Source organism: Aquarana catesbeiana, linkage group LG02, assembly GCF_042186555.1.
Source record: "Aquarana catesbeiana isolate 2022-GZ linkage group LG02, ASM4218655v1, whole genome shotgun sequence".
NCBI lineage: Eukaryota > Metazoa > Chordata > Amphibia > Anura > Ranidae > Aquarana > Aquarana catesbeiana.
Window position 1 is genome coordinate 800,209,308 of NC_133325.1, and position 27,197 is coordinate 800,236,504.

A 27,197-nucleotide genomic window follows, 5' to 3' on the forward strand; every position below is an offset into this window, starting at 1 on the left:
ACAGAGTCCTGTATTCCCAGCCAGGGATGCACAGAGTCCTATATCCCCAGCCAGGGATGCACAGAGTCCTATATCCCCAGCCAGGGATACACAGAGTCCTATATCCTCAGCCAGGGATGCACAGAGTCCTGTATCCCCAGCCAGGGATGCACAGAGTCATGTATGCCCAGCCAGGGATGCACAGAGTCCTGTATTCCCAGCCAGGGATGCACAGAGTCCTGTATCCAGGGATGCACAGAGTCCTGTATTCCCAGCCAGGGATGCACAGAGTCCTGTATGCCCAGCCAGGGATGCACAGAGTCCTGTATTCCCAGCCAGGGATGCACAGAGTCCTGTATCCAGGGATGCACAGAGTCCTGTATGCCCAGCCAGGGATTCACAGAGTCCTGTATTCCCAGCCAGGGATGCACAGAGTCCTGTATGCCCAGCCAGGGATGCACAGAGTCCTATATCCCCAGCCAGGGATGCACAGAGTCCTGTATCCCCAGCCAGGGATGCACAGAGTCCTATATCCCCAGCCAGGGATGCACAGAGTCCTATATCCCCAGCCAGGGATGCACAGAGTCATGTATGCCCAGCCAGGGATGCACAGAGTCCTGTACCCCCAGCCAGGGATGCACAGAGTCCTGTATCCCCAGCCAGGGATGCACAGAGTCCTGTATCTCCAGCCAGGGATGCACAGAGTCCTGTATCTCCAGCCAGGGATGCACAGAGTCCTGTATATCCAGCCAGGGATGCACAGAGTCCTGTATTCCCAGCCAGGGATGCACAGAGTCCTGTATCCCCAGCCAGGGATGCACAGAGTCCTGTATCCCCAGCCAGGGATGCACAGAGTCCTGTATCCCCAGCCAGGGATGCACAGAGTCCTGTACCCCCAGCCAGGGATGCACAGAGTCCTGTATCCCCAGCCAGGGATGCACAGAGTCCTGTATCTCCAGCCAGGGATGCACAGAGTCCTGTATCTCCAGCCAGGGATGCACAGAGTCCTGTATTCCCAGCCAGGGATGCACAGAGTCCTGTACCCCCAGCCAGGGATGCACAGAGTCCTGTACCCCCAGCCAGGGATGCACAGAGTCCTGTATCCCCAGCCAGGGATGCACAGAGTCCTGTATCCCCAGCCAGGGATGCACAGAGTCATGTATCCCCAGCCAGGTATGCACAGAGTCATGTATGCCCAGCCAGGGATGCACAGAGTCCTGTATTCCCAGCCAGGGATGCACAGAGTCCTGTATCCCCAGCCAGGGATGCACAGAGTCCTATATCCCCAGCCAGGGATGCACAGAGTCCTGTATTCCCAGCCAGGGATGCACAGAGTCCTGTATCCCCAGCCAGGGATGCACAGAGTCCTGTATCTCCAGCCAGGGATGCACAGAGTCATGTATGCCCAGCCAGGGATACACAGAGTCCTGTATCCAGGGATGCACAGAGTCCTGTATCCCCAGCCAAGGATGCACAGAGTCCTGTATCCCCAGCCAGGGATGCACAGAGTCCTGTATCCAGGGATGCACAGAGTCCTGTATTCCCAGCCAGGGATGCACAGAGTCCTGTATCCAGGGATGCACAGAGTCCTGTATTCCCAGCCAGGGATGCACAGAGTCCTGTATGCCCAGCCAGGGATTCACAGAGTCCTATATCCCCAGCCAGGGATGCACAGAGTCCTATATCCCCAGCCAGGGATACACAGAGTCCTGTATCCCCAGCCAGGGATGCACAGAGTCATGTATCCCTAGCCAGGGATGCACAGAGTCCTGTATTCCCAGCCAGGGATGCACAGAGTCCTGTATCCAGGGATGCACAGAGTCCTGTATTCCCAGCCAGGGATGCACAGAGTCCTGTATGCCCAGCCAGGGATTCACAGAGTCCTGTATTCCCAGCCAGGGATGCACAGAGTCCTGTATTCCCAGCCAGGGATGCACAGAGTCCTATATCCCCAGCCAGGGATGCACAGAGTCCTATATCCCCAGCCAGGGATACACAGAGTCCTATATCCTCAGCCAGGGATGCACAGAGTCCTGTATCCCCAGCCAGGGATGCACAGAGTCATGTATGCCCAGCCAGGGATGCACAGAGTCCTGTATTCCCAGCCAGGGATGCACAGAGTCCTGTATCCAGGGATGCACAGAGTCCTGTATTCCCAGCCAGGGATGCACAGAGTCCTGTATGCCCAGCCAGGGATTCACAGAGTCCTGTATTCCCAGCCAGGGATGCACAGAGTCCTGTATCCCCAGCCAGGGATGCACAGAGTCCTATATCCCCAGCCAGGGATGCACAGAGTCCTATATCCCCAGCCAGGGATACACAGAGTCCTATATCCCCAGCCAGGGATGCACAGAGTCCTATATCCCCAGCCAGGGATGCACAGAGTCCTATATCCCCAGCCAGGGATGCACATGGTCCTGCTCCTCTCTTTTCCTGTATCTCTATCCTATTCTATTTACTGTGGCACCATCTTGTGGCCAAAAATAGAAAGTATATTGGGCACATCTGTGCTCCTACCCTAAAGGTGTACTATTTACGTACTGTATGTTCTGTATATATAATATATATATGCTCTATATAAAGGACTGTAATAAATAAATAACTTTCTAAAGCCAAAGCATAACAGAAGCTGTTTGTTGTCAGACTGTCTCTATCTTAGAGTCTGTGGGGTTGGAGGATCATTTATCTGCATATTTTTAGATTAAGGATTTTTAAGAAGAATTTTACCCCCTTCCCCTGCCTCTCCAACTCCCATCCCACTTACCTGGTTCACTGGGTTCTCTGAAAAAAAAAAAAAATACTGTGATCCAAAATCTTCCTATTCTTTAACCCTTTGTCAGAAACCATGAATCAGACAGAGACAGAAGTACAGCTAATCACACTTGTTTAATAATAATGAAAAGGTAAACAGAGTAAGCGTAGTCAATACCAATCACAGAAGAAGAAAATGCCATTTTTGGAGGAGTTCTGGAGGTGTACACTGACACTTTACTTATCAGGAAAAAATAAATCAGATGACAGGTCCACTTTAACATAATTCTCTACCGTGTCCAGGAACACCCGGAGCTCCCCATGCCTTCTGCAGTCAGAGATTTCAATAAAAGACTCTGCTTTTCCACTGCCGTTTACCATACCGGGGAACTTGCCGGTGTCTTGTCAAATACAGTCCCCTATCATATAGTGTCCGCCCTGTACTGCGCAGGCGCAGTACGGAGGACAAACGAGACGCCGAAAGTCTCCGAAGTTTAACAGCTGATCATCAGCTGTACACGGCGCCTGCGCTTTTATTCTCACCCTATGTCCAGGTTCATTCCCTACTATCCAAGTGGACATAGAGTGAGAATAAATAGTTGCCGAGCGCAGCGAGGCCGTGCCCGAAGCGTGGCGAGCGAAGCGAGCCCGCGAGGGGCCCTCTTACACTGCCATCGCTAAGAAGTGCCGAAGCGAGGTGTACAGCTGATGGTCAGCTGATCAACTTCGGACACTTTCGGCATCTCCTTCTGCTCCGTACTGCGCAAGCGCTGCGCCTGCGCAGTACGGAGCGGACACTATCCGATAGGAGGACAGTATATGTCAGAACACCGGAACTCTCCCGGCATTGTTGGCTTTTACCAGCTGGGCTTGTTCTTCAGCTTTTCCTGTTGAAAAGGAAATGTAAATGTAAACATTCTGTGCCTGTACCACTGCCTAGCATTTGTTTACATCTCCCCCTAGCCTTGAATGTCTCTACTGGGTGGTGGTGCAGGTGTAGAATGACCCTGGACTGTATAAAAGACTCCACCAGGTGGTGGTGCAGGCATAGAATGATCTTGGACTATAGGGATGAGCCGAACACCCCCCTGTTCAGTTCGCACCAGAACATGCGAACAGGAAAAAAGTTCGTTCGAACATGCGAACACCGTTAAAGTCTATGGGACACGAAACATGAATAATCAAAAGTGCTAATTTTAAAGGCTAATATGCAAGTTATTGTCATAAAAAGTGTTTGAGGACCTGGGTCCTGCCCCAGGGGACATGGATCAATGCAAAAAAAAGTTTTAAAAACGGACGTTTTTTCAGGAGCAGTGATTTTAATAATACTTAAAGTCAAACAATAAAAGTGTAATATCCCTTTAAATTTCGTACCTGGGGGGTGTCTATAGTATGCCTGTAAAGGGGCGCATGTTTCCTGTGTTTAGAACAGTCTGACAGCAAAATGACATTTTGAAGGAAAAAACTCATTTAAAACTACCCGCGGCTATTGCATTGCCGACAATACACATAGAAGTTCATTGATAAAAACGGCATGGGAATTCCCCAAAGGGGAACCCCGAACCAAAATAAAAAAAAAAAAATGACGTGGGAGTCCCCCTAAATTCCATACCAGGCCCTTCAGGTCTGGTATGGATATTAAGGGGAACCCCGGCCAAAATTAAAAAAAAAAAATGACGTGGGGTTCCCCCTAAATTCCATACCAGACCCTTCAGGTCTGGTATGCATTTTAAGGGGAACCCCGCGCCAAAAAAAAAAAAAAAAACGGCGTGGGGTCCCCCCAAAGATCCATACCAGACCCTTATCCGAGCACGCAACCTGGCAGGCCGCAGGAAAAGAGGGGGGGACGAGAGTGCGGCCCCCCTCCCTCCTGAACCGTACCAGGCCACATGCCCTCAACATTGGGAGGGTGCTTTGGGGTAGCCCCCTAAAACACCTTGTCCCCATGTTGATGAGGACAAGGGCCTCATCCCCACAACCCTGGCCGGTGGTTGTGGGGGTCTGCGGGCGGGGGGCTTATCGGAATCTGGAAGCCCCCTTTAACAAGGGGACCCCCAGATCCCGGCCCCCCCCGTGTGAAATGGTAAGGGGGTACAAAAGTACCCCTACCATTTCACTAAAAAACTGTCAAAAATGATAAAAATGACAAGAGACAGTTTTTGACAATTCCTTTATTTAAATACTTCTTCTTTCTTCTATCTTCCTTCATCTTCTGGTTCTTCTGGTTCTTCTGGCTCTTCTGGTTCTTCCTCCGGCATTCTCGTCCAGCATCTCCTCCGCGGCGTCTTCTATCTTCTTCTCCTCGGGCCGCTCCGCACCCATGGCATGGGGGGAGGCTCCCGCTCTTCTCTTCTTCTTCATCTTCTTCTCTTCTTCCTTCTTTTCTTCTTCTCTTCTTCATTTTCTTCTCCGGGCCGCTCCGCATCCATGCTGGCATGGAGGGAGGCTCCCGCTGTGTGACGGCGCTCCTCGTCTGACAGTTCTTAAATAACGGGGGGCGGGGCCACCCGGTGACCCCGCCCCCCCCTCTGACGCACGGGACATGATGGGACTTCCCTGTGGCATTCCCCGTGACGTCACAGGGAAGTCCCGTCAAGTCACCGTGCGTCAGAGGGGGGCGGGGTCACCGGGTGGCCCCGCCCCCCGTTATTTAAGAACTGTCAGACGAGGAGCGCCATCACACAGCGGGAGCCTCCCTCCATGCTAGCATGTGTGAGGAGCGGCCCGGAGAAGAAAATGAAGAAGAGAAGAAAAGAAGAAGAGAAGAAGAGCGGGAGCCTCCCCCCCATGCCATGGGTGCGGAGCGGCCCGAGGAGAAGAAGATAGAAGACGCCGCGGAGGAGATGCTGGACGAGAACGCCGGAAGAAGAGCCAGAAGAACCAGAAGAACCAGAAGATGAAGGAAGATAGAAGAAAGAAGAAGTATTTAAATAAAGGAATTGTCAAAAACTGTCTCTTGTCATTTTTAACATTTTTGACAGTTTTTTAGTGAAATGGTAGGGGTACTTTTGTACCCCCTTACCATTTCACACAGGGGGGGGGCCGGGATCTGGGGGTTCCCTTGTTAAAGGGGGCTTCCAGATTCTGATAAGCCCCCCGCCCGCAGACCCCCACAACCACCGGCCAGGGTTGTGGGGATGAGGCCCTTGTCCTCATCAACATGGGGACAAGGTGTTTTGGGGGGCTACCCCAAAGCACCCTCCCAATGTTGAGGGCATGTGGCCTGGTACGGTTCAGGAGGGGGGGGGGCCGCACTCTCGTCCCCCCCTCTTTTCCTGCGGCCTGCCAGGTTGCGTGCTCGGATAAGGGTCTGGTATGGATTTTTGGGGGGACCCCACGCCGTTATTTTTTTTTTTTTTTGGCGCGGGGTTCCCCTTAAAATCCATACCAGACCTGAAGGGTCTGGTATGGAATTTAGGGGGAACCCCACGTCATTTTTTTTTTTAAATTTTGGCCGGGGTTCCCCTTAATATCCATATCAGACCTGAAGGGCCTGGTATGGAATTTAGGGGGACTCCCACGTCATTTTTTTTTTTAATTTTGGTTCGGGGTTCCCTTTTGGGGAATTCCCATGCCGTTTTTATCAATGAACTTCTATGTGTATTGTCGGCAATGCAATAGCCGCGGGTAGTTTTAAATGAGTTTTTTCCTTCAAAATGTCATTTTGCTGTCAGACTATTCTAAACACAGGAAACATGCGCCCCTTTACAGGCATACTATAGACACCCCCCAGGTACGAAATTTAAAGGGATATTACACTTTTATTGTTTGACTTTAAGCATTATTAAAATCACTGCTCCTGAAAAAACGTCCGTTTTTAAAACTTTTTTTTGCATTGATCCATGTCCCCTGGGGCAGGACCTGGGTCCCCAAACACTTTTTATGACAATAACTTGCATATTAGCCTTAAAAATGAGCACTTTTGATTTCTCCCATAGACTTTTAAAGGGTGTTCCGCGGCATTCGAATTTGCCGCGAACACCCCAAATTGTTCGCTGTTCGGCGAACTTGCGAACAGCCAATGTTCGAGTTGAACATGAGTTCGACTCGAACTCGAAGCTCATCCCTATTGGACTATATGAATGACTCTACCAGGTGGCGGTACAGTTGTAAAATTACATTTGGACTGTATAAATGACTCCACCAGATGGTGGTGCAGGCGTAGAATGATCTTGGACTATATGAATGACTCTACCAGGTGGCGGTGCAGGAGTAGAATGATCTTGGACTATATGAATGACTCTACAAGGTGGCGGTGCAGGAGTAGAAAGATCTTGGACTATATGAATGATTCCACCAGGTGGCTTGTATGCGTTTAAAGTATGAATGACTCCTCCAGGTGACGGTGCAGGCGTAGAATGACCTTGGACTGTATGAATGACTCCACCAGGTAGCGGTGCAGGAGTAGAATGATCTTGGGCTATATGAATGATTCCACCAATTGGCATGTATGCATTTAAAGACCTTGGACTATATGAATGACTCCACCAGGTGGTGGTGCAGGCGTAGAATGACCTTGGACTATATGAATGACTCCACCAGGTATCGGTGCAGGCGTAGAATGACTTTGGACTGTATGAACGACTCCACCATGTGGCGGTGCAGGGGTAGAATGACCTCTGACTGTATAAATGTCTCCACCAGGTTGCGGTAAAGGTGTAGTGTTACCTCAAACTGTATAAATTACTCCATCAGGTGGCGGTGCAGGGGTAAAATGACCTTGGACTGTATAAATAACTCCACCAGGTAGTGATGCAGGCGTAGAATGACCTTGGACTGTATGAATTACTCCACCAGGTGATGGTGCAGGGGTAGAATGATCTTGGACTATATTAATGACTCCACCAAGTGGTGCTGCAGGTGTAGGATGATCTTGCACTATATGAATGACTCCGCCGGATGGCGGTGCATGTGTTGAATGACCTTGGACTGTATGAATGACACCACCAAGTGGTGGTGCAGGGGTAAGATGACCTCGGACTCTATAAATGTCTCCGCCAGGTAGCGGTGCAGGCGTAGAATGACTTTAAACTGTATGAATGACTTCATCAGGTGGCGGTGCCAGGGTAAAATGACCTCGGACTCTATAAATGTCTCCACCAGGTAGCGGTGCAGGAGTAGAATGACCTTGGACTGTATGAATGACTCCACCAGGTGATGGTGCAGGTGTAGAATGATCTTGCACTATATGAATAACTCCACCGGATGGCGGTGCATGCGTTGAATGACCTTGGACTATATAAATGACTCCACCAGGTAGCGGTGCAGGCATAGAATGATTTTGGACTGTATGAATGACTTCATCAGGTGGCGGTGCAGGTGTAGAATGACCTTAGACTGTATGAATGACTTCATCAGGTGGCGGTGCAGGTGTAGAATGACCTTGGACTGTATGAATGACTTCATCAGGTGGCGGTGCAGGTGTAGAATGACCTTAGACTGTATGAATGACTTCATCAGGTGCCGGTGCAGGTGTAGAATGACCTTAGACTGTATGAATGACTTCATCAGGTGGTGGTGCAGGCGTAGAATGACCTCTATCAAGTGGTGCAGGCATAGAATGTGTGTTTAGCTTTGCATCGTGTTTGATCTCAGCACTGACTGATTTATATAATTGGAAGCCGTATAATTTCCCAGCATCCTCTGGAGCACCATCAGTGTGACTCATAGGACATCACATAAGGTTGCTGAATTGTGTGACAATGGCTTTGAGGTGTCAGTTTGAATGTTTGAGTGATGTGAAACCCTCCCCCTCCCGGACACACACAGATCATTAATTCTACTCTCTTCATCTGCAGAATGATTGGGATCATCATCCTCCTGGTGGGAGCCATTGCTCTAATCATCGGTCTCAGCGTAGCAGGTGAGTGATCAGTACATGTCTGTGTGATCTTCAGCTTAGCCAAAAACTTTACTCTGCCTCATTCCATGCTTCACTGGCTGCATGCTTGTTCCATGTCGGGTACTTATGAAGTCATAGAAAAAGAATGGGGGGGGACACCCCCACAGCTTGCACCATCAGAATCAAGGACAGCAACTCCTGTATTTTTCCCCTAAAGGACGCATGTCAACATCCAGCCAGTGCAGGTCCAAGCACCGAGATACACCCACTCTATCTGTGACCAGCGCCGCCAAGAGGGGGGTACAGGGAGTATACCCACACCGGGCCTGGCAGGGGCTAGTTGCTGTAGCTTCACCATGGACAGCAGCTCTGCCTTAGGCTTGGTTATCATGTATCTGTGTTAGGCATGTGCGGTGAATGATGTGCATTCCCGACACCCACAGAAATAAGCTGCTCTTTAGCAGATATGCAGGACTGCCATTGCCCATTTTTTCTCTCGGGTAGAGAAGCCCGCTTAAATGCATGAGCTGCTGTACACTCAGCATGCCGAAACGCGGCAAAATGCTCGCACATAGTGTGAACCAAGCCTTAGAGCAAATGCTCCATTTTCTGCCTGACACCTGCCTGGTTCTCTGGGCAGTGCATGCGCGGCAGATCCTGTGAGGTGGCGGTACAGGGTAGAAGTAGTGGTGGAAAAGCCAGAGACATCCCAGTCCATTATGTGACCTTCCTGGAGCTCACATGTGCCAAGGGTCATCCATGACGCCATACAATAAAGGGACTGAGAGCTCTCACCACTGGCACACTGCTGAGCCTGATCTCCAAAAGGAGGCGTGGGGGGGGGAGGGCTGGCAGGTAGGCTGTACGGGGCCCTATGATTTCTAATGGTGGCCCTGCTGGTGACAATTGTCACTGAGACAGCAAGTGATGGGACATCTAAAAATTTTACAGTTGTCACTCAGGACAAATATTCCATTGAGGACTGTCTAAGACTGGAGTCCCCTCACTTTCCGTTGCATCTCCAAGACAGGAAATGAAGGGAACTCTCATCAGCAGGAAGAAAAAAAATATCAGGATGACTACAGCCAACTTTTCTGGTCTCTGGCTTCCATGCCCCGACTGCATCAAGGCTCCCCCCAACCTGGCTTATATCCGGGAACTACACTTCTGCTGCAATTCCTTTAAAATAGATAAAGTGACTTGTGCTCTGTGTGTGCTCAACTCCATTCCACTTGTGTCACCACCAGTATCCCCTCCAGGTACCCAACTCCCCCATGGTTATTCGCCCCCTGAACATACACTATATTACCAAAAGTATTGGGACACCCGCCTTTACACACACATGAGCTTTAATGGCATCCCAGTCTTAGTCCGTAGGGTTCAATATTGAGTTGGCCCACCCTTTACAGCTATAACAGCTTCAACTCTTCTGGGAAGGCTGTCCACAAGGTTTAGGAGTGTGTCTATGGGAATGTTTGACCATTCTTCCAGAAGCCCATTTGTGAGGTCAGGCACTGATGTTGGGCAAGAAGGCCTGGCTCGCAGTCTGTGCTCTAATTCATCCCAAAGGTGTTCTATCAGGTCACCACAGGAGAGGCAGAGGACAGGTATCACCATGGGAGAGGCAGAGGGAAGGAATCACCATGGGAGAGGCAGAGGACAGGAATCACCACGAGAGAAGCAGAGGACAGGGATCACCACGGGAGAGGCAGAGGACAGGGTTCACCAGGAGAGAGGCAGAAGACAGGGATCACTGCTGGAGAGGCAGAGGACAGGCATCACTGCTGGAGAGGCAGAGGACAGGCATCACTGCTGGAGAGGCAGAGGACAGGGAATTATCACTGATGAGTCAAAGGACAAGGATTACTGCTGGAGAGGGAGAAAATGAGGATCACCGCTAGAGAGACAGAAGAAAGAAATCTCCGCTGGAGAGTCAGAGGACAGAGATCACACCTGGAGAGTCAAAGGACTGGGATCACGGCTGGAGGGGAAGAGGACTGGGATCACGGCTGGAGAGGCAGAGGACAGGGATCATGGCTGGAGAGGGAGAGGACATGATCACGGCTGGAGAGTCAGAGGACAGGGATCACACCTGGAGAGTCAGAGGACTTTGATCACGGCTGGAGGGGAAGAGGACTGGGATCACGGCTGGAGAGTCAGAGGACTTTGATCACAGCTGGAGAGGGAGAGTATAGGAAATAATGTTGGAGAGGCAGAGGACAGGGATCATGGCTGGAGAGGCAGAGGACTTCAATCACAGCTGGAGAGGAAGAGGACTGGGATCACAGCTGGAGAGGCAGAGAATATGGATCACAGCTGGAGAGGGAGAGGATAGGAATCAATGCTGGAGAGGCAGAGGCCTGGCTGGAGATGGAGAGAATAGGAATGTGTTGCTATTCTGACCTGTAAAATTCCCTGGTCAGAATGGCAGTGTAGATGCACTATTCTGATATACCCTGTGCAGATCGTGACTGTGTGTAAAAGAAAGTGATTTCAGCTCCGTATAGTTGCTTCCCCCCCAAGCCCCCTGACCACCCCCCTCCACCCTGGATGCTCTGCCCGGCCACTGAGCTCCTTTTACATCCCAGCACTGTCCACAGCTCCTCCTCTCCACACTACACAGAGCTGAAATCACATTCTTTTACATACAGCCACGATCTGCACAAGGTGTATCAGACTACTGCAGCTACACTGCTGTGCCGAGCACCCCCTCCCCCCATGGCCTGCAGCAAACTGATGACATCATCTTAGCCCAGGCAAATTCATTCATTCATTCATTCATTCAAGTTGGAGCATTTCTGAAAAATAATCCTGTCACTGTATAGTATGCAATGTCAGGGATTTTTGTGTAAGGACATTGACAGGTCCAGAATATATTTTAGCACTTTAAGATTACAGAGGCTGAACTCCCTTCTCTCTTTCTCTCCCTCCAGGTAACAGCTCCACCAATGCTGTGATTACTACGAACGCGGTTGGACAAATCAACAACAATGTAGTTCTGGGCTGCACTTTCACTCCGGACACAAAGCAGTCCAGCGATGTCTTGTGGGAGAAAGTGGGCCTGACTGGTACTGTCTACAAATATGTGAAAGGAAAGATCTCCTTGACGGACCAGAACATCGTCTTCAAGGGTCGGACCTCGCTCTTCCCCAACGAACTGACAAATGGGAACGGCTCTCTTTTGCTTAGCAACGTTCAGCTGAGTGATATCGGGACCTACAAGTGCACCATCACTAATTCTCAGGGTACAGGATCGAACACGCTGTACCTCAACGTGGGAGGTGAGGCCATCAGGACAAAAATGTGGGAGGGGAGGGAAAGGACGAGGAAGCTAGGACTACTGGGGGAAGATGAAAAGGAGAGGTAATGGAGAAATATGAGAGCAACTGGGAAAAGGGGGAGACAATCAGGGGAGGTGAGACCATGGGGGCAAAAGAGGAGGAGGCAATTGGGGAGGTTGAGACTGTCAGGGAGAAAAAGAAGAGATAGTCAGGGAAGGTGAGACAACATGCACAAAAGAGGGGAGGAAACCCGGGAGGTAAGGTCACCAGGCAAAAAGAAGGGAGGCAACAGGGGACAGAAAGTCTACCTGAACGAAAAAGGGGATTTATCTGTGAGAAGCAAGGCTACCAGGGCAAAGGGGGAGAAAACCAGGCAAGTGAGACCACCTAGATAAAAGGAGAGGTTAAACAGCAGAGGTGAGATGACTGGTGGAAAAAGAGAGGAGGTACCAGGGTGGATGAGACAACTAGGGCTAAAGGGGTGGGTGGGGGGGAGTGCAACCGCCAGGGAAAAAAAGAGGGTGTAACTGTGGGAGTTGAGGCTACTGGAGCAAAAGGGGGGAGGAACCCAGGGAAGTAATAGCACTGGGACAAAAGAAAGGAGGTGAGGCCACCATGATAAGAAGGGGGTAGTTAGAAGACGTGAGACCGTTGGGACAAAAAATGGGGGAAACCAGGGCGGATGAGGTCATCCGTGAAAAAGTGGGGGGTGGGGGGGGTCAACAAGGGTGATGAGACTATGAGGGAAAAGGAGAGGAGGTAACCCATAAGTAAGGTGACCAGGGCAAAAGAAGGGAGCCAACTGGGGGTGGAAAGGCCACCTGGACAAAAATGGGGATAAAACTGTGGAAAGTGAGGCCACCGGAACAAAAGGGGGGGGGGGGCAGGGAAAGTGAGAGCACTGAAACAAAAGAAGAAAGTTGATATCACCAAGATAAAAAAGAGGGGGGGTAATCAGAGAAAGTGAGGCCACACAGCAAAAAAGGGGAGGTACCAGGGAAGATGAGACTACTAGAACAAAAGAGGGAAGCAACCCAAGAGGTAAGACCCCCAGAGAAAAAGAGGGGAGGCAACTGGGTGTGGGAAGACCACAAGGACAAAAAAGGGGATGCAACTATGGGAGGGCAAAACTGGGAAAGAAACCAAAATAAATGAGACCACAGGGATAAAAGTGGGGTGGTGAGACCTCCAGGATAAAAGGGGGGGGGGGTAATCAGAAGAGGAGAGAGCACTGGAGCAAAAAAGAGAAAATACCAAGATGGATGAGACCACCAGGGATATGCAGGGGAAATAAGGATGGAAGTGAGATCATGAGGACAAAAGATAGGAGGCAAACAGGAGATAAGACTACCAGGACAAAAAAAGGAGATGCAACTGTGGGAGGTGATTTTACTGGGGCAAAAGGGTGGAGGAAACCGGTGTAAGGGTAATCTCTGGGGCAAAAGAGTGGAGGTGAGACCACCTGGATAAAAGAGGGGGGTAATCAGGAGAGGTGAGATCACTGGGCAAAAAGAGGAGGTAACAAGGTGGATGAGACCATTATATAACTTTAGAAGATATTGGAGATTCATGTTGACTAGGTCCCTGACCAGCTAGATCGGTCAGTAGGTTCTCCTATCTGCAAATATAATGTGTGTGTACCTCCTGCTTACAGCGTTCTCCCCCATCACGGTGACTAACACCACCCCGACCACCATACACTGCGAGTCTCCCAGCTGGTACCCCGAACCAAGCGTCACCTGGTGGAACTCCACGTCCGCAGACCTTACGCCCCAAGCAAACCTCACCAACTCATCCAGTACCAGAATCGTCCCGGGTCTCAGCGTAATGATGCAGGTGATTACGGACCTCAAAGGTGCCGTAGTGGACACGCAGTACACCTGCATCATACAGAATGGTTTGGCCAAGGCTCAGGGCATCGCCAAGTTCACAGGTGGGTATCCTCACCCTCCATCATTTTGAGAGGTGGTGTGTAAAGCAAACCTGTACTGAGAGACTATGCAGGCTACCATTGCCGAGCTTTCCTACTAGATATGTTTGTTTAGTTTCGTATGAATCAAAGTTCGGACAAAATTTTTTGTTAGTTGGAGATTCAAATGTATCCGAATTTCAGAATTACAATAGTAACAAATTGAAACGGATTTGAAATAACTAAACAAAATTTCGTCTGAAATCCGAATCAAATTAGAAAAAAATTGAATTTAAAAACAAATTTGAAACATAAACTTATTACTGACTATTGCTGATTTCTTTCAACAACTATGTGCATTAGAGTTAGAATATAAAATAATATAAAATAAAAGGATAGAATGGAATAGAAAATAAAGGTATAGAATAGACAGGAATAGAAGAGAAAAAGTAAAATAGATTTATCTAGAATAGATTAGAATAAATATATATGATTCGAAATTGAAAATTTGAAAATAATAGATTAGGATAAAACAGAATAGAAATGAATAAAGTAAAACCGAACAGAACAGAAAATAAAAGAATAGAATAAAAATAGAATAGAAAATAAAGGAATAGAAAATAATAGTAGAAAATTAAAAGAATAGAGTACCGTATTTTCCGGTGTATTGGCGGCTGGGGGTATAAGACGACCCCCTCATTTTCCAGCTAAAAGGTTGGTAACATACTGTATACCACATACATACGGTATATCGCGCTGAGCCAATCACAGCGAGCGATGCATTCTATTAATAAATACAAAGCCTGCTCAGATTGGCTCAGAGAGGCGCGGGCTGATGATGTCAAAACCTCTGCCAATCCGAGCAGGCTTTGTATTCATTAATAGAATACATCGCTCGCCGTGATTGGCTCAGCGCGGTATACTGTATGTAGCCAAAGCTACATACAGTATTACTGCACATCCAGCGGGCGGACATTTATACCAGAGTATAAGACGAACCCTGATTTTTGGGGTATTTTTTTTAAGTATAAAAGGTCGTCTTATACTAAATATAAATAATGGAATAGTAAAAAATAAAAGAATAGAATAGGAATGAGTAGAACTGAATAGAATAGAAAATAATGGAATAATAGAAAATAAAAGAATAGAATAAAATATATTATAAAAGAATAGAATAAAAAAAAATTTAATAGTGTGGAATATAAAATAATAGAATAGCAAAAAAAAAGAATAGATTGGCATAAAAAAATAGAATAGAATGAAAAGAATAGAGCAAATTTACGAAATTTGATTTTAGAAAAGAATAGAATAAAACAATAGAATAGAATGGAACAGAAAAGAATATAGTAAAACAAAACAGAATAGAATAGAAAAGAAAATAAAGAATAGAATAAAATAAAATAGAAAAGAATAGACTGGAAAAAAAAGTAATAGTGTGGAATATACAATAATAGAACAACATAAAAAACAATAGATTGGCATAGAAAAAAATAGAATAGAATGAAAAGAATAGAGCAAATTTACGAAATTTGATTTTCCAAAAGAATATAATAGAATGGAACAGAAAAGAATATAGTAAAAAAAAAAAACAGAATAGAATAGAATAGCAAATAAAGAATAAAATAGAATAGAAAAGAATACAATAGTAGAAAATAAAGGAATAGATAAGGAAAGGATAAAGTAAAACTGAACAGAAAAGAATAAAATAGAATAGAAAATAATAGAAGAAAATAGAAAAGAATAGAAAAAAATAGAATAGTATAAAAAATAAAATAGAATAGAACAGCATAGAAAAGAATAGAAAACAATATACAAGAATAAAAAGAATATAGCCATCGTCTGAAACTTGGGTTTAAAACTGCATAGAATAAAACAGAATAGAGTAGAATGAAATAGAAAATAATAGCGTGAAACAATATATAATAAAATAGAATAGAAAAGAATAGAACATAATATCTAATTAAAGAATAGAGTAAAAAAGAATAGCAACAAATAGAAAAAAATAGAATAGATGAGAATAAAGTAGAATATTACCGTCTTCGCAAATAAAACAGAACCAGCTATTCTTTACAATGAATTTGGCTCAAATCGATATTTTATTTTATAAAGAAAATGAAACAAATGTTTTGTTGTGAATGCAGCGAAACAAAATTAGTAACTTAACAAATCAATCTGAAACATAACAAATGTTTTCGGTTCTGCACACGTCTACTTCCTACTGAGAATGATTTTGGTACTTTCTGCGTTCAACATTCCATTTTGAAATGGGTGTGCTATCTCTTTAAGAGCAAACAAAATAAAAGTTGAAACAAATGTATAACATCCTGGACACTCGTTCAGCATAAGCCCCAATTCCCCTTCATAAAATGTCCTCAGGGATATCCGGACCCATAAACAGCACCATAAATATGGAGGGGTACGGAGGCAGTAGAGAGTGTAATACCGCTAGGAAATGTTTATCTATAAATGCAGACAGATACTCACATCATGACAGAGAGACAACCACTGGTAGTGCCACCACACCCGGCCGACAGCCGTGATGACGTTGCCTGCTAGCTCCACCCAATGCGTTTTGTCATAACAGACGTCATTAGAGGACCGTATACTGTACCTACTGAAAGCAAAAACTTGAGAAAGTGGAAGCTGTAATGTCAAGGTTTCATTTATATATATATAGTATAGCGGCGGTGTAACTATGGAAAAATCTGATTAATGGGCTGGCAGCTTCCATGGCCTCCTTAGGTCTTGATGGGGATGAGTGAGACTGAAATTGAGGCATCACACCCTAATATTTTAGTCCAAATACAAGTTCATTTCAAAGATAGATTAACTAAGCCAACATGTTTCAGGGTCTCCACCCCCTTTATGAGGGCTAAAAGGTAACAACACACTTTTATACAGGCAGTAAAAACAGTTGGCTGAGTTGTGCATTTACTGCTCTCAACCACCCAACTGAATTTTAACATTATAACTTTGTCTTTGCCTTTTTAACATTATAACTATGCCACTATGCTTTGCCTTTTAACCCAGGCTGCAGAGATTGACAGACGGCACCACCGGGGTCACACCAAAACCATGAACCAAACACTTGCCTTGCAATTGCAGGGTCCTGCACAGTAAAAAAAAAAAAAAGTACAAGAAACATGCTAAAAAAAAAACCCCATAAAAATAAGGGTGTCAGGAGGCGGCAGTAGTCCCTGCTACACCTACCGGTGGTAGGCTTGCCGCGAGTGTAAGAGACACCCAAAAGATAATAAATAAATAAAAGAATATTTTATTCACATCAATGTGATTCCAAAAATGACAATACCAGCAAGGGCCTTAAAAAGACAAAACAAAAGGATTTTATAATGATATAGCAAAATGATGATAATCGTACCCATAATAAAATGAATAACCATAAAAAATTAAGAAGAATAAAAATATTAACAATAATTGTATATACATAAAATTGAATTTATAATGGTATATTATTATATATAAAATAAAAGTATAATAAATAATAATACTGGTCATCTGGAATGCAAAAATCCAAAAATTAATAAAATATTGGTAACCTATATGAAATGTGTATCAAGCTAAATTTAAAGTTGACTACATATTCTTATGAACTTGATAATTGTCATATAATGAAAAATTTTGATAAGGTAATTGAGATATATTATTATTATTATTATTATTATTATTATTATTATTATTATTTAATATTATATTGAATTATACATTTAGATTATTATTATTATTTTATATTATATTATTATTATATATTATTATAATTATATCTTATTCTAATAATTATATCTTATTCTAATAATAATATTTTATATATATAGATATATATCTATATCTATATAGATATAGATATATCTATATAGATATACATATAGATAGATATCTATCTATCTATGAAGAATAAAACAATGTGGCGCTAAACAACGTGATGTTCGTTATCGGGCAGAACCCACCAGAATGGTCATCCGGAGGTCACGATGCACAATATTATTGAAACACGACTCCACTTGGTTTAGTGTAAGCCAAAAAAATAAAAAATTGGCAAAACCTAAATGTGTCTGTGAGGTAGGTGTCAACCTGTACAAAACAAACTTCTATCCGTGCATAAAATAAAACCCAATAGTCAAAAAACCATTGGGAACAAAAATTTGCACACCTCAAAAAAATGTGCAAAAAATTACAACACGGATAATACCTTTATATAGTGTACACTCGTGTAAAGGATGTTATTGTCATAACTACAATAAGTGTAAAAGGAGAAAATAATGTGTAATATATTCCCAAGCAAATCAATGGGTGAAACAAAGTCCAACAAATGTTCTTAAAACATATATCGGGTGCTAGTCAGGAGATAACTTAGATGTCTTCAATAGGATAAATCACATCAATCTCCCATGGCTAAGATGGACTGTAGGATGGTATGGCACACGGATTTCAAATAGTTGTATGGAAAGGTTAAAATACCCTTACCGGAATAGTTGGACTCACTAGCCAAGGGCTGAGAGTCAGACAAGCTTGTGATGAGGTCATGTAGGGATGGTTATCCCGGAGAAGATGCATACGGCACTGCTTCCAGACTTGATGAGGGATTGCAGTAATTACTCACCGATCAACCCAATCTAGATCTCACTGCCTTAGGATCTCCATGGTGCAGGACTATATGGTGGTTGGTGAATCCAATTGCAAATCATCACAGAAGGGATGTATCCCTCAAACAGAAAAATGGAAAAAATACCTCCACATAGTGTGAATCCACTTCCAGAAAACGTTTAATAAAAGTTTGTAATAAAATTCTCTGACTCCCAAAACAAACAGGGACCAGATACAAGCTGATAGTAAAAAAGCGCTTATATGAATCGTGGCTAAACAGGCATATCGAACCCGACGCGTTTCGTCCACATGGACTTCAACTGGGGTATATGTATATACATCATGTATATCAAATCCTATTGAAGACATCTAAGTTATCTCCTGACTAGCACCTGATATATGTTTTAAGAACATTTGTTGGACTTTGTTTCACCCATTGATTTGCTTGGGAATATATTACACGTTATTTTCTCCTTTTACACTTATTGTAGTTATGACACTAACATCCTTTACACGAGTGTATACTATATAAAGGTATTATCCGTGTTGTCATTTTTTTGCACATTTTTTTGAGGTGTGCACATTTTTTTCCCAATGGTTTTTTGACTATTGGGTTTTATTTTATGCACGGATAGAAGTTTGTTTTGTATAGGTTGACACCTACCTCACAGACACATTTAGGTTTTGACAATTTTTTATTTTTTTGGCTTACACTCAACCAAGTGCAGTCATGTTTTAATAAAACTTTATTGTGCATCGTGACCTCCGGATGACCATTCTGGTGGGTTCTGCCCGATAACGAACATCACGTTGTTTAGCGCCACATTGTTTTATTTTTCATTTGTTTACAATTAGTCTAGTTGTTATGTTGGCTGCTTCACTTAAGTTGGCGCAGTATTACTTTTTAATATTCATCTATCTATCTATATCTATATAATATATCTCTATCTATATATAATATGATAGTACTATAATATAAAATATACTATTATAATGATAGAATATAATATATTTATATTATTCTATTATTTTAGATTATATTATATTACTATTACTATTTCATATTATATTATAATATATTTATATTATTCTATTATTTTAGATTATATTATATTACTATTACTATTTCATATTAGATTAGATTATATTTTTACCATTATATTCTATTATTATATATTCTATTTTTTTATTATTATTATTATATTATTATTATATAATATAATATATAATAAAAATAATAATAGAATATAATCATATATAATCATATAATATAATCTAATAGAATATAAAATAATAATATTAATACAATAGAATAGAATATAAAATAATAGAATAATAGATCATATTATATTATATTATTATATATTATATTATATTATTATATATTATATGATATTATATGATAATATATTCTTTAGCGGCCTATAGGACCCAACAGTTGTATCGGCTCCTTTCCTGCACTAAAATGGCTTACTCTGATTTCACTGCACACTGTGAGATTCTCACAATGTGCATTAGAAGCTGCAGCAAGTCAGATAGAGTCCCGCCTCATTTCCTGGCTAGAGGACATCAGGCACCATCTAGCCCTTTCCTCCCCAGCCTGACTGTCCCTGGCCCCAATCCATACATCCTGCCTAGGAACGCCCACTCATCCAGACTGATATGTACTGATGAAGGCAATTTTGATATTTGCATAACTCCTCCCAAGAGCCAGCCCACTGCTTGGACCAGGACTGAGGGATCTGGAGAGGAGTACTGAGGCATCACTGCTGGGATGTTATCATGAAGATATGTACAGCACCCTGCTGGCCCCTCCCACCAGCCATGATCTGCCTGCATTGCATAGGGAAGCAAAGAGACCAGTGATGACATCACTTGTTCTATTATAAGGGGTGTAATGGAAATGGAAAGATTTTATTTAAAAATATCATTATCATGTTAATGATGGGGGAGGAGGGAAGACAAAATCTAAGCAGATTAAACTTCAGCTTTCTGATGGTAACATTTTGTGTTTTCCTCCTACAGTTACAGGTCTGAAGACGGACGCCCGCCTGGACCTGATTGGCTCAGCCGCCATCTTGTCTCCGTCTGTTTTCCTGTTGTGTCTTCTCGCTGTACTCGCCTATCCAGCCGCTCTTTGACCTCTGATTTCCCCGGTTGGTACATCCTGGGTGTAGTCCTTGGTATACATATTAGAAGGGTGAGGGCGGGATGAGATGGTGGGCACCGAGCCATCAGTGAGACTACTTTCCACTTTTCTGACCACTTGACAAAATACATAAGGTGTCTATGTGACTGTAGAGGAATCACAAGACACTCTGCAGGTCAGGCAACATACGACAGACAGTACTTTGCCTTCATAGCCTATTTGTTTTTTTTTTGCTTTTCTTATGCAAAAACAATCATGTCATACACGGTTTGCCCCGGTCAGCGCTCTGTGCATATACAGCCCAGTTTGCATATATACAGGGCTGCCATCGGGGGGGGGGCAGCCCATACAGATGTAGGGGGCCCTGGTGTTCAGAGGGACCACCCAGGCCCCAACCAAAAAGACAGAGTTGTTGCTGCTGTAGTAACTAGAAATTGCTAAAGCAAGGTGGCCTCAGTGTGAGCACTCAAAGGGATGACTCTTTCCTAGATTGGGATGTCTCTTTGCTGAATATATGGGGCGCTCCCTTTGCTGCATATATGGGGCACTCTCTTTGCTGAATATATGGGGCACTCTCTTTGATGTCTCTTTGCTCAATATGTGGGGATGTCTCTTTGCTGGATTGGGATGTCTCTTTGCTCAATATGTGGGGATGTCTTTTTGCTGGATTGGGATGTCTTTTTGCTGAATATGTGGAGATGTCTCTTTGCTGAATATATGGGGCACTCTCTTTGCTGGATTGAGATGTCTCTTTGCTCAATATGTGGGGATGTCTCTTTGCTGGATTGGGATGTCTCTTTGCTCAATATGTGGGGATGTCTCTTTGCTGGATTGGGATGTCTCTTTGCTGAATATATGGGGCCACCTCTTTGCTGGATTGAGATGTCTCTTTGCTCAATATGTGGGGATGTCTCTTTGCTGGATTGGGATGTCTCTTTGCTGGATTGGGATGTCTCTTTGCTGAATATATGGGGCCACCTCTTTGCTGGATTGAGATGTCTCTTTGCTCAATATGTGGAGATGTCTCTTTGCTGAATATATGGGGCCATCTCTTTGCTGGATTGAGATGTCTCTTTGCTCAATATGTGGGGATGTCTCTTTGCTGGATTGAGATGTCTCTTTGCTCAATATGTGGCCATGTCTCTTTGCTGAAGATATGGGGCCATCTCTTTGCTGGATTGAGATGTCTCTTTGCTCAATATATGGGGATGTCTCTTTGCTGGATTGAGTTTACTTTCATATATTAACCACTTTAAGACCGGGCCTATTTTTTAAATCTAAAAATCAATTTTTTTTTTGCTAGAAAATTACTTGGAAACCCCAAACATTATATATATTTTTTTTCTAACACCCTAGAGAGTAATATGGCGGTCGTCACAATACTTTCTGTCACACCATATTTGCACGGCGGTCTTACAAGCGCACTTTTTTTTGGAAAAAATTCACTTTTTTGAATTAAAAAATAAGACAACAGTAAAGTTAGCCCAATTTTTGTTTATATTGTGAAAGATGATGTTACGGCGAGTAAATTGATACCCAACGTGTAACGCTTCAAAGTTTCGCCCGCTCGTGGAATGGCGACAAACTTTTACCCTTAAAAATCTCCATAGGTGACGTTTAAAAAATTCTACAGGTTGCATGTTTTTGAGCTACAGAGGAGGTTTAGAGTTATAATTATTTCTCTCGCTCTAACGATCGCGGCGATACCTCATGTGTGTGGTTTTAACACCGTTTTCGTATGCGGCCGCTACTCACGTGTGCGTTTGCTTCTGCGCGCTAACTCGGCGGGACAGGGCGCGTTTAAAACATTTTTTTTTTCTTATTTATTTTACCTTTTTATTTTTTATTTTTACACTGTTCTTTTAAAAAAAAAATTGCGTCACTTTTATTCCTATTACAAGGTATGTAAACACCCCTTGTAATAGAAAAAAGCGTGACAGGTCCTCTTAAATATGAGATCTGGGGTCAAAAAGGCCTCAGATCTCATATTTACACTAAAATGATCATCATATTGTTTGTAATAGAATTATCCACTTATGATCGTCAGCGCCATCTAGTGGCCATAATGCGTTATTTTTCTGAAATACATGAAAAAAAAAAAAAACACACATTATGGCCACTAGATGACGCTGGCGATCATGGGAAATTATATCACCAAAAAATACGCAGTGCCAATTTAAGATCACCTCCGGTGAGAAAACTCCAAAGATATAGTACAGTGAGCGTTGTCACCCTAAGACAGGAAGTGTGCTACTGGTAGGATAACCAGACGAAAGCAAAAGAAAAAAGCCTGAAAAAAGCAAATATATGTGGCCTCCACATCTAGGGACAGGAAAGCTGCGATATATTACATTTTTGTTTTTTTTAGTTAGTCTGGTTAAACTCCAGCCAAAGCATTATTTAGATTGATTATTCTCTCTGTAGGAGGTGGTACATTTGGCCATTGGTCTGAGCATCACACAACCTAAAAACTGAAGAAATGGTGGCACTATATCTTTTATATTTTCCCGTTTATAAATGATGAAATATGTTAATTTATTTCTCTTTCAGAAATGATAATTCATGCAATATGGGGACCCCGATGAACGGACAGGAGCTGGACTCTCTCTGCTTCTTTGGAGGCTCTTTCAGGGTCTGATGAACCTTTTTGCTGGACTTGAACATTTGTAATAATATCTGACCCGGCTTTGCCAGGGTGGACAATGCTATGACTACTGACTCTTTAAACCCCTTGCTGGAGACTTTACCAACGTGTTTTTACACCAGCAATGCTCAGTCAATGTGTTAGTTAAGAGTCTTGCCTTTGGCCATTATTGTCTCCTTGGAGTAACGCCAGGAAGTAAAGACATTTTCCATAATATGTTTTTTTTTGGACTCTGTTGTAAATCATAGAATTCCTGAAGATGCAAGGAAATGGCCTCTATGTTCATGGAACTTGCAGAACACCACAGAGCCTACTGTACCTAAAGTTGACCTTGTGGCGCTCTCCTGCCATCTTGGAACTCCTTTTCGTACCTACAAAGATCGTAACAGAATGTCCAGGAACTTCTTAGTGGTTTTTTACCTTCTTTCCTCTTTTAAAGGCCTACAAATGTTTTATGCATCTGTCTATAATGGAGAAGAACCTCACTAATAATTACTTATGTTAAACAGGCCACATAACATAAGCCCAGAGCAACTTCTAGAAACAATTAACTGACTTCTCTTGGTAATGAAAGCACTTTCTAAGAGTCCACATCTCATTTTTAAGAGTATCACTAGCACACCAGATTTCTCTTTAATTTTATATGAAGTCACCAGTATAAGCAATGTTGGAGGTTCCCCTTCCCCTTCCCCTGGGACCCCCTGGGTCCCCTTCATCAAGAACACTATATGGCCCCAAAGCATTGAACTTTCCTATTTTCTATAAATTTGGATTAAGGACCATTTTAGTGTGTTGGTGATATGCAATCTGTTATATAAGGTTAGCAGCACCCGCCCCCCTGACCACTACAGCACCCTCAATGCCGAAACAAAGTTACATGGAGCTACGTGGTGAGCATGTACTAGGGGGGGGGGGGGCAGGGTGTGTAGCGACAATAATTCACACAGCTGGGTGCAACATAAATATATTGAGGTAATGTAATGAAAATTCAAAACAAACCCGGAGGGAAAGTTACCCAGCTTGGTGCACTCACGGTTTCCAAACAATGTGAAGAAGCAGATTCCAGCTGGAGGGGGAGCAAAATGCAGCCTGACCATCTCGTGCCCAATCGGGAAAGTGTGCAGAAGAGATGCGACCCTATGCTTTCCCTCCTCATCAGGAACCTTTCCATTTTGCTAGTACTGTCCCTCACAGGCGGGTTACCTGTCCCTACTTTACCAACTTGCCGAAAGTTTGCCAAACCTGGGAGACAGGGACTTAAAAAAGCTCTGCCTGTCCCAAAATGGTCGCTAAAGTCACATGGGCATCCAACTGAATCGCTTCCTCAGTGACCCAGAATATCATAGAGGAACCATGTTCCTCCTGACTTCATCTCCAACTGCAATGCCACTGCGGATAGCGCCACCTGCAGTGGAGAAGGTAGGCTGCACCTGCCTACAAGCAGTTTGGACACTTATTCTCATGTCTCTGCCAGACACGTGTGCATGAAATTGCAGTTTATTCCCAGACTGTGGCCGCTCTTCCTCCCCAGCGTTTTGTAGCTGAGCAGAAAATACTTCTTATAACTTTCAATATTTTGCTGCCCTGATTTACAATATTTCATTTCACGGAACAAAGTATACTTTTTAATTTGTATTATGTTTATTTTTCAAGATGTTATTTTTAAACCATATATGGATCATCATTTTTTTACATTTTTTGGTGTAAAGTAGACAGGATTTGGCAGATGTTAAGCTATCTTTGCTGGTTCAGTGGTTTGAGTTCTCCTTTCATTTTTGTTTTTGTGGCCCACAGGTGTAACTACCACCAAAAAAGTCTGCATGGTTGCTATGAGGCATGGAGCCGGGGAAGGGGGGATATCGGAGTAGAGTTTGTAGTGGACAGGGTCAGCCATTTAATAAAATAATTTACAAGCACTGCAAAGCCCACACTCTAGTCAATGGCATCCCCTATATGTTGTTCTCGGCATTACAAGTATGGGCTAAGTGTGGGGGAGGTGCAATGTGGTGCAGCAACAATAAGCATTCCAGTTGCAGAGAACAGAACTTGCATTGAGGTTAAAGCTCAGCAATTCACAAGCCTGGCGGGAGGCACCCGACTCTGAATGCTCACTGGATGCAACAGCCATGTGTAGCAAAACAGGTCTCAGATGTGCGAACAGCATCTGTCTTGAGGGGAAGAATGTGGCCTGGCCCAAATGAGGAGGTCCCAAGAAGGCGTATCCCTATTCTTTCTCTGCTCCCTGTCAGAAGGGGGATCTGTCCCTACACTACCCACACATGAAATGCGTGCCAAGCTTGGTAGCCTGGACCTTAAAAAGGCTCTGTCTGACCCAAGATGGCTGCCAGAGTTACATGGGGCAGCAGCATCTAATTGTATAGCTACCCCAGTGACCCAGGAAACCATAAAGGAACCACGCTTCTCTTGAGTTCCCTTCCAACAGCAATGCCGCTGCGGTTGAACGCCATCTACAGTGGAGAAAATAGACTGCACCTGCCTACATATGGTCTACTGTTCTGCAGATTGTTTTGCCTGCCCAAATCGGCAAAGCTCATCCAACGCAATGGATGACTGCTCCACAGCACTTCCAAAAGGTAAAATCAACTTTATTGTTTAACACAAGCACAGACACTCCAACCAGAAGCCTCCCTCTAACATAGTTTGTCATCTTCTGGGGTTTAATTGTAAAGCAATCATAGTTGCTCTGTGATTAAGCCCCAGTAGGGAGGTGAAATTAGTTAGTGGGAGAATCCTGGATGGTGTGTCCGTTCTTGTGCTGAACAATAAAGTTTATTTTACCCTTTGAAAGTAGTGTGCCGCTTCAGAGCTTTGCTGAATTGTGGGTGGGAGGAATGGGACCCAGACAAGTGCCAGCTGGAGCTGAGGATTGCAGAGGTCTTAGGAGCAGCTTCATCTTTTGTGAGTAACAATGGGTGACTGGAGTGGTGGAACTTTCTTCTTCCTGGTGTTGGCACCTGTGAAAACTTTTTGCCCCTAATTTAATATTTATGGTGGACACATCTTTTCTTATAGCAGACTTAGCCCCCAAAATATGAAAAAAACATTGGCACAACCAACATAGTTTTATACATAGACCCCTTTATGTCTAATGGACACATTGTAGTGCAGTTCAAGGCTGTTCTAGTTGTAAATTGAGGGGAAGGGAGGGGATTGTGAGTGGTTATAAAAATGCAAGGAAGTAAATGGATATATGATCTCAATGCGATACACCCAATGGGGCTCAGTGTTGATCTGGATTTACAATTTTTTCTGTAAAGTGTTCATTTTTGTTGCTTTCTTCAGGTAAAGATTTCTTGAAACATCAAGATTTGATAAATCCTTTTTTTTTCTTTTATTTATTTTTTACTAGGATTATGTTAGGATATGGCTTTTTTTTAGAATTTTTATGTTACTCAGGGGTTCATTTTTTATATTAATCCAACATTTGGTTTGCCTAACCATTTAAAGTGACACTAAAAAATAAAAAATGTAATCAAATTCAAGTAAGTATTCTTTACTCCTCTTCAAACCTCTCAGCCTCCTCCGAATGTCTAAATTCTTTTTGTTTGCTGCTGTGATCTGACTTCCTGTTAGAGGGTGCCTACGTTCATTCTCAATGGTTCCACTGTATATTGAAATATAGCCACTCTCATGCTCACTCCTGAGATGGACTATAGCAGGAGTCTCCAAACTTTCTAAACAGGGGGCCAGTTTACTGTCCTTCAGACTTAAAGGGGGCCAGACTCTGGCCATTGGGAGTAGAAAGGGTCAAGATGTCGGTGGGAAAAAACAATGCCCTGTCTTTAGTGTCAGTGGGAGGAATTGTGCCCCATCGTTGGTGTCATTGGGATGAATTGTGCCGTTTCATTTGGGCCATTGGGCCAATTGTTGGTATCACTGGGAGGAATTGTGTCCCATCGTTGTGGTATTAGGGGGGGGATTGTGCCCTTTTACTGGTTTCCATTTGTGGGGGGGACTATGCCCCACTGTTGATATCAGTGGATGAAATGGTGCCCCAAGAACTGGATAAAAGCAAGCAA

The 27,197-nt window shown here is 43.9% G+C and overlaps 1 protein-coding gene across 1 annotated transcript in view; it reads left to right on the forward strand.

Moving 5' to 3' along the window:
- Positions 1 to 26,975, forward strand: part of VTCN1 (V-set domain containing T cell activation inhibitor 1) — an 81,984-nt gene extending 55,009 nt beyond the window's left edge. Inside the window, exons 2-6 of the mRNA XM_073617530.1 lie at positions 8,529 to 8,593; positions 11,506 to 11,853; positions 13,508 to 13,786; positions 20,390 to 20,520; positions 23,064 to 26,975. Of these exons, the coding sequence (XP_073473631.1) occupies positions 8,529 to 8,593; positions 11,506 to 11,853; positions 13,508 to 13,786; positions 20,390 to 20,505 (808 nt within the window). The 3' untranslated portion in view covers positions 20,506 to 20,520; positions 23,064 to 26,975. The remainder of the gene's footprint in view (positions 1 to 8,528; positions 8,594 to 11,505; positions 11,854 to 13,507; positions 13,787 to 20,389; positions 20,521 to 23,063) is intronic.
- Positions 26,976 to 27,197: the final 222 nt, after the last annotated feature.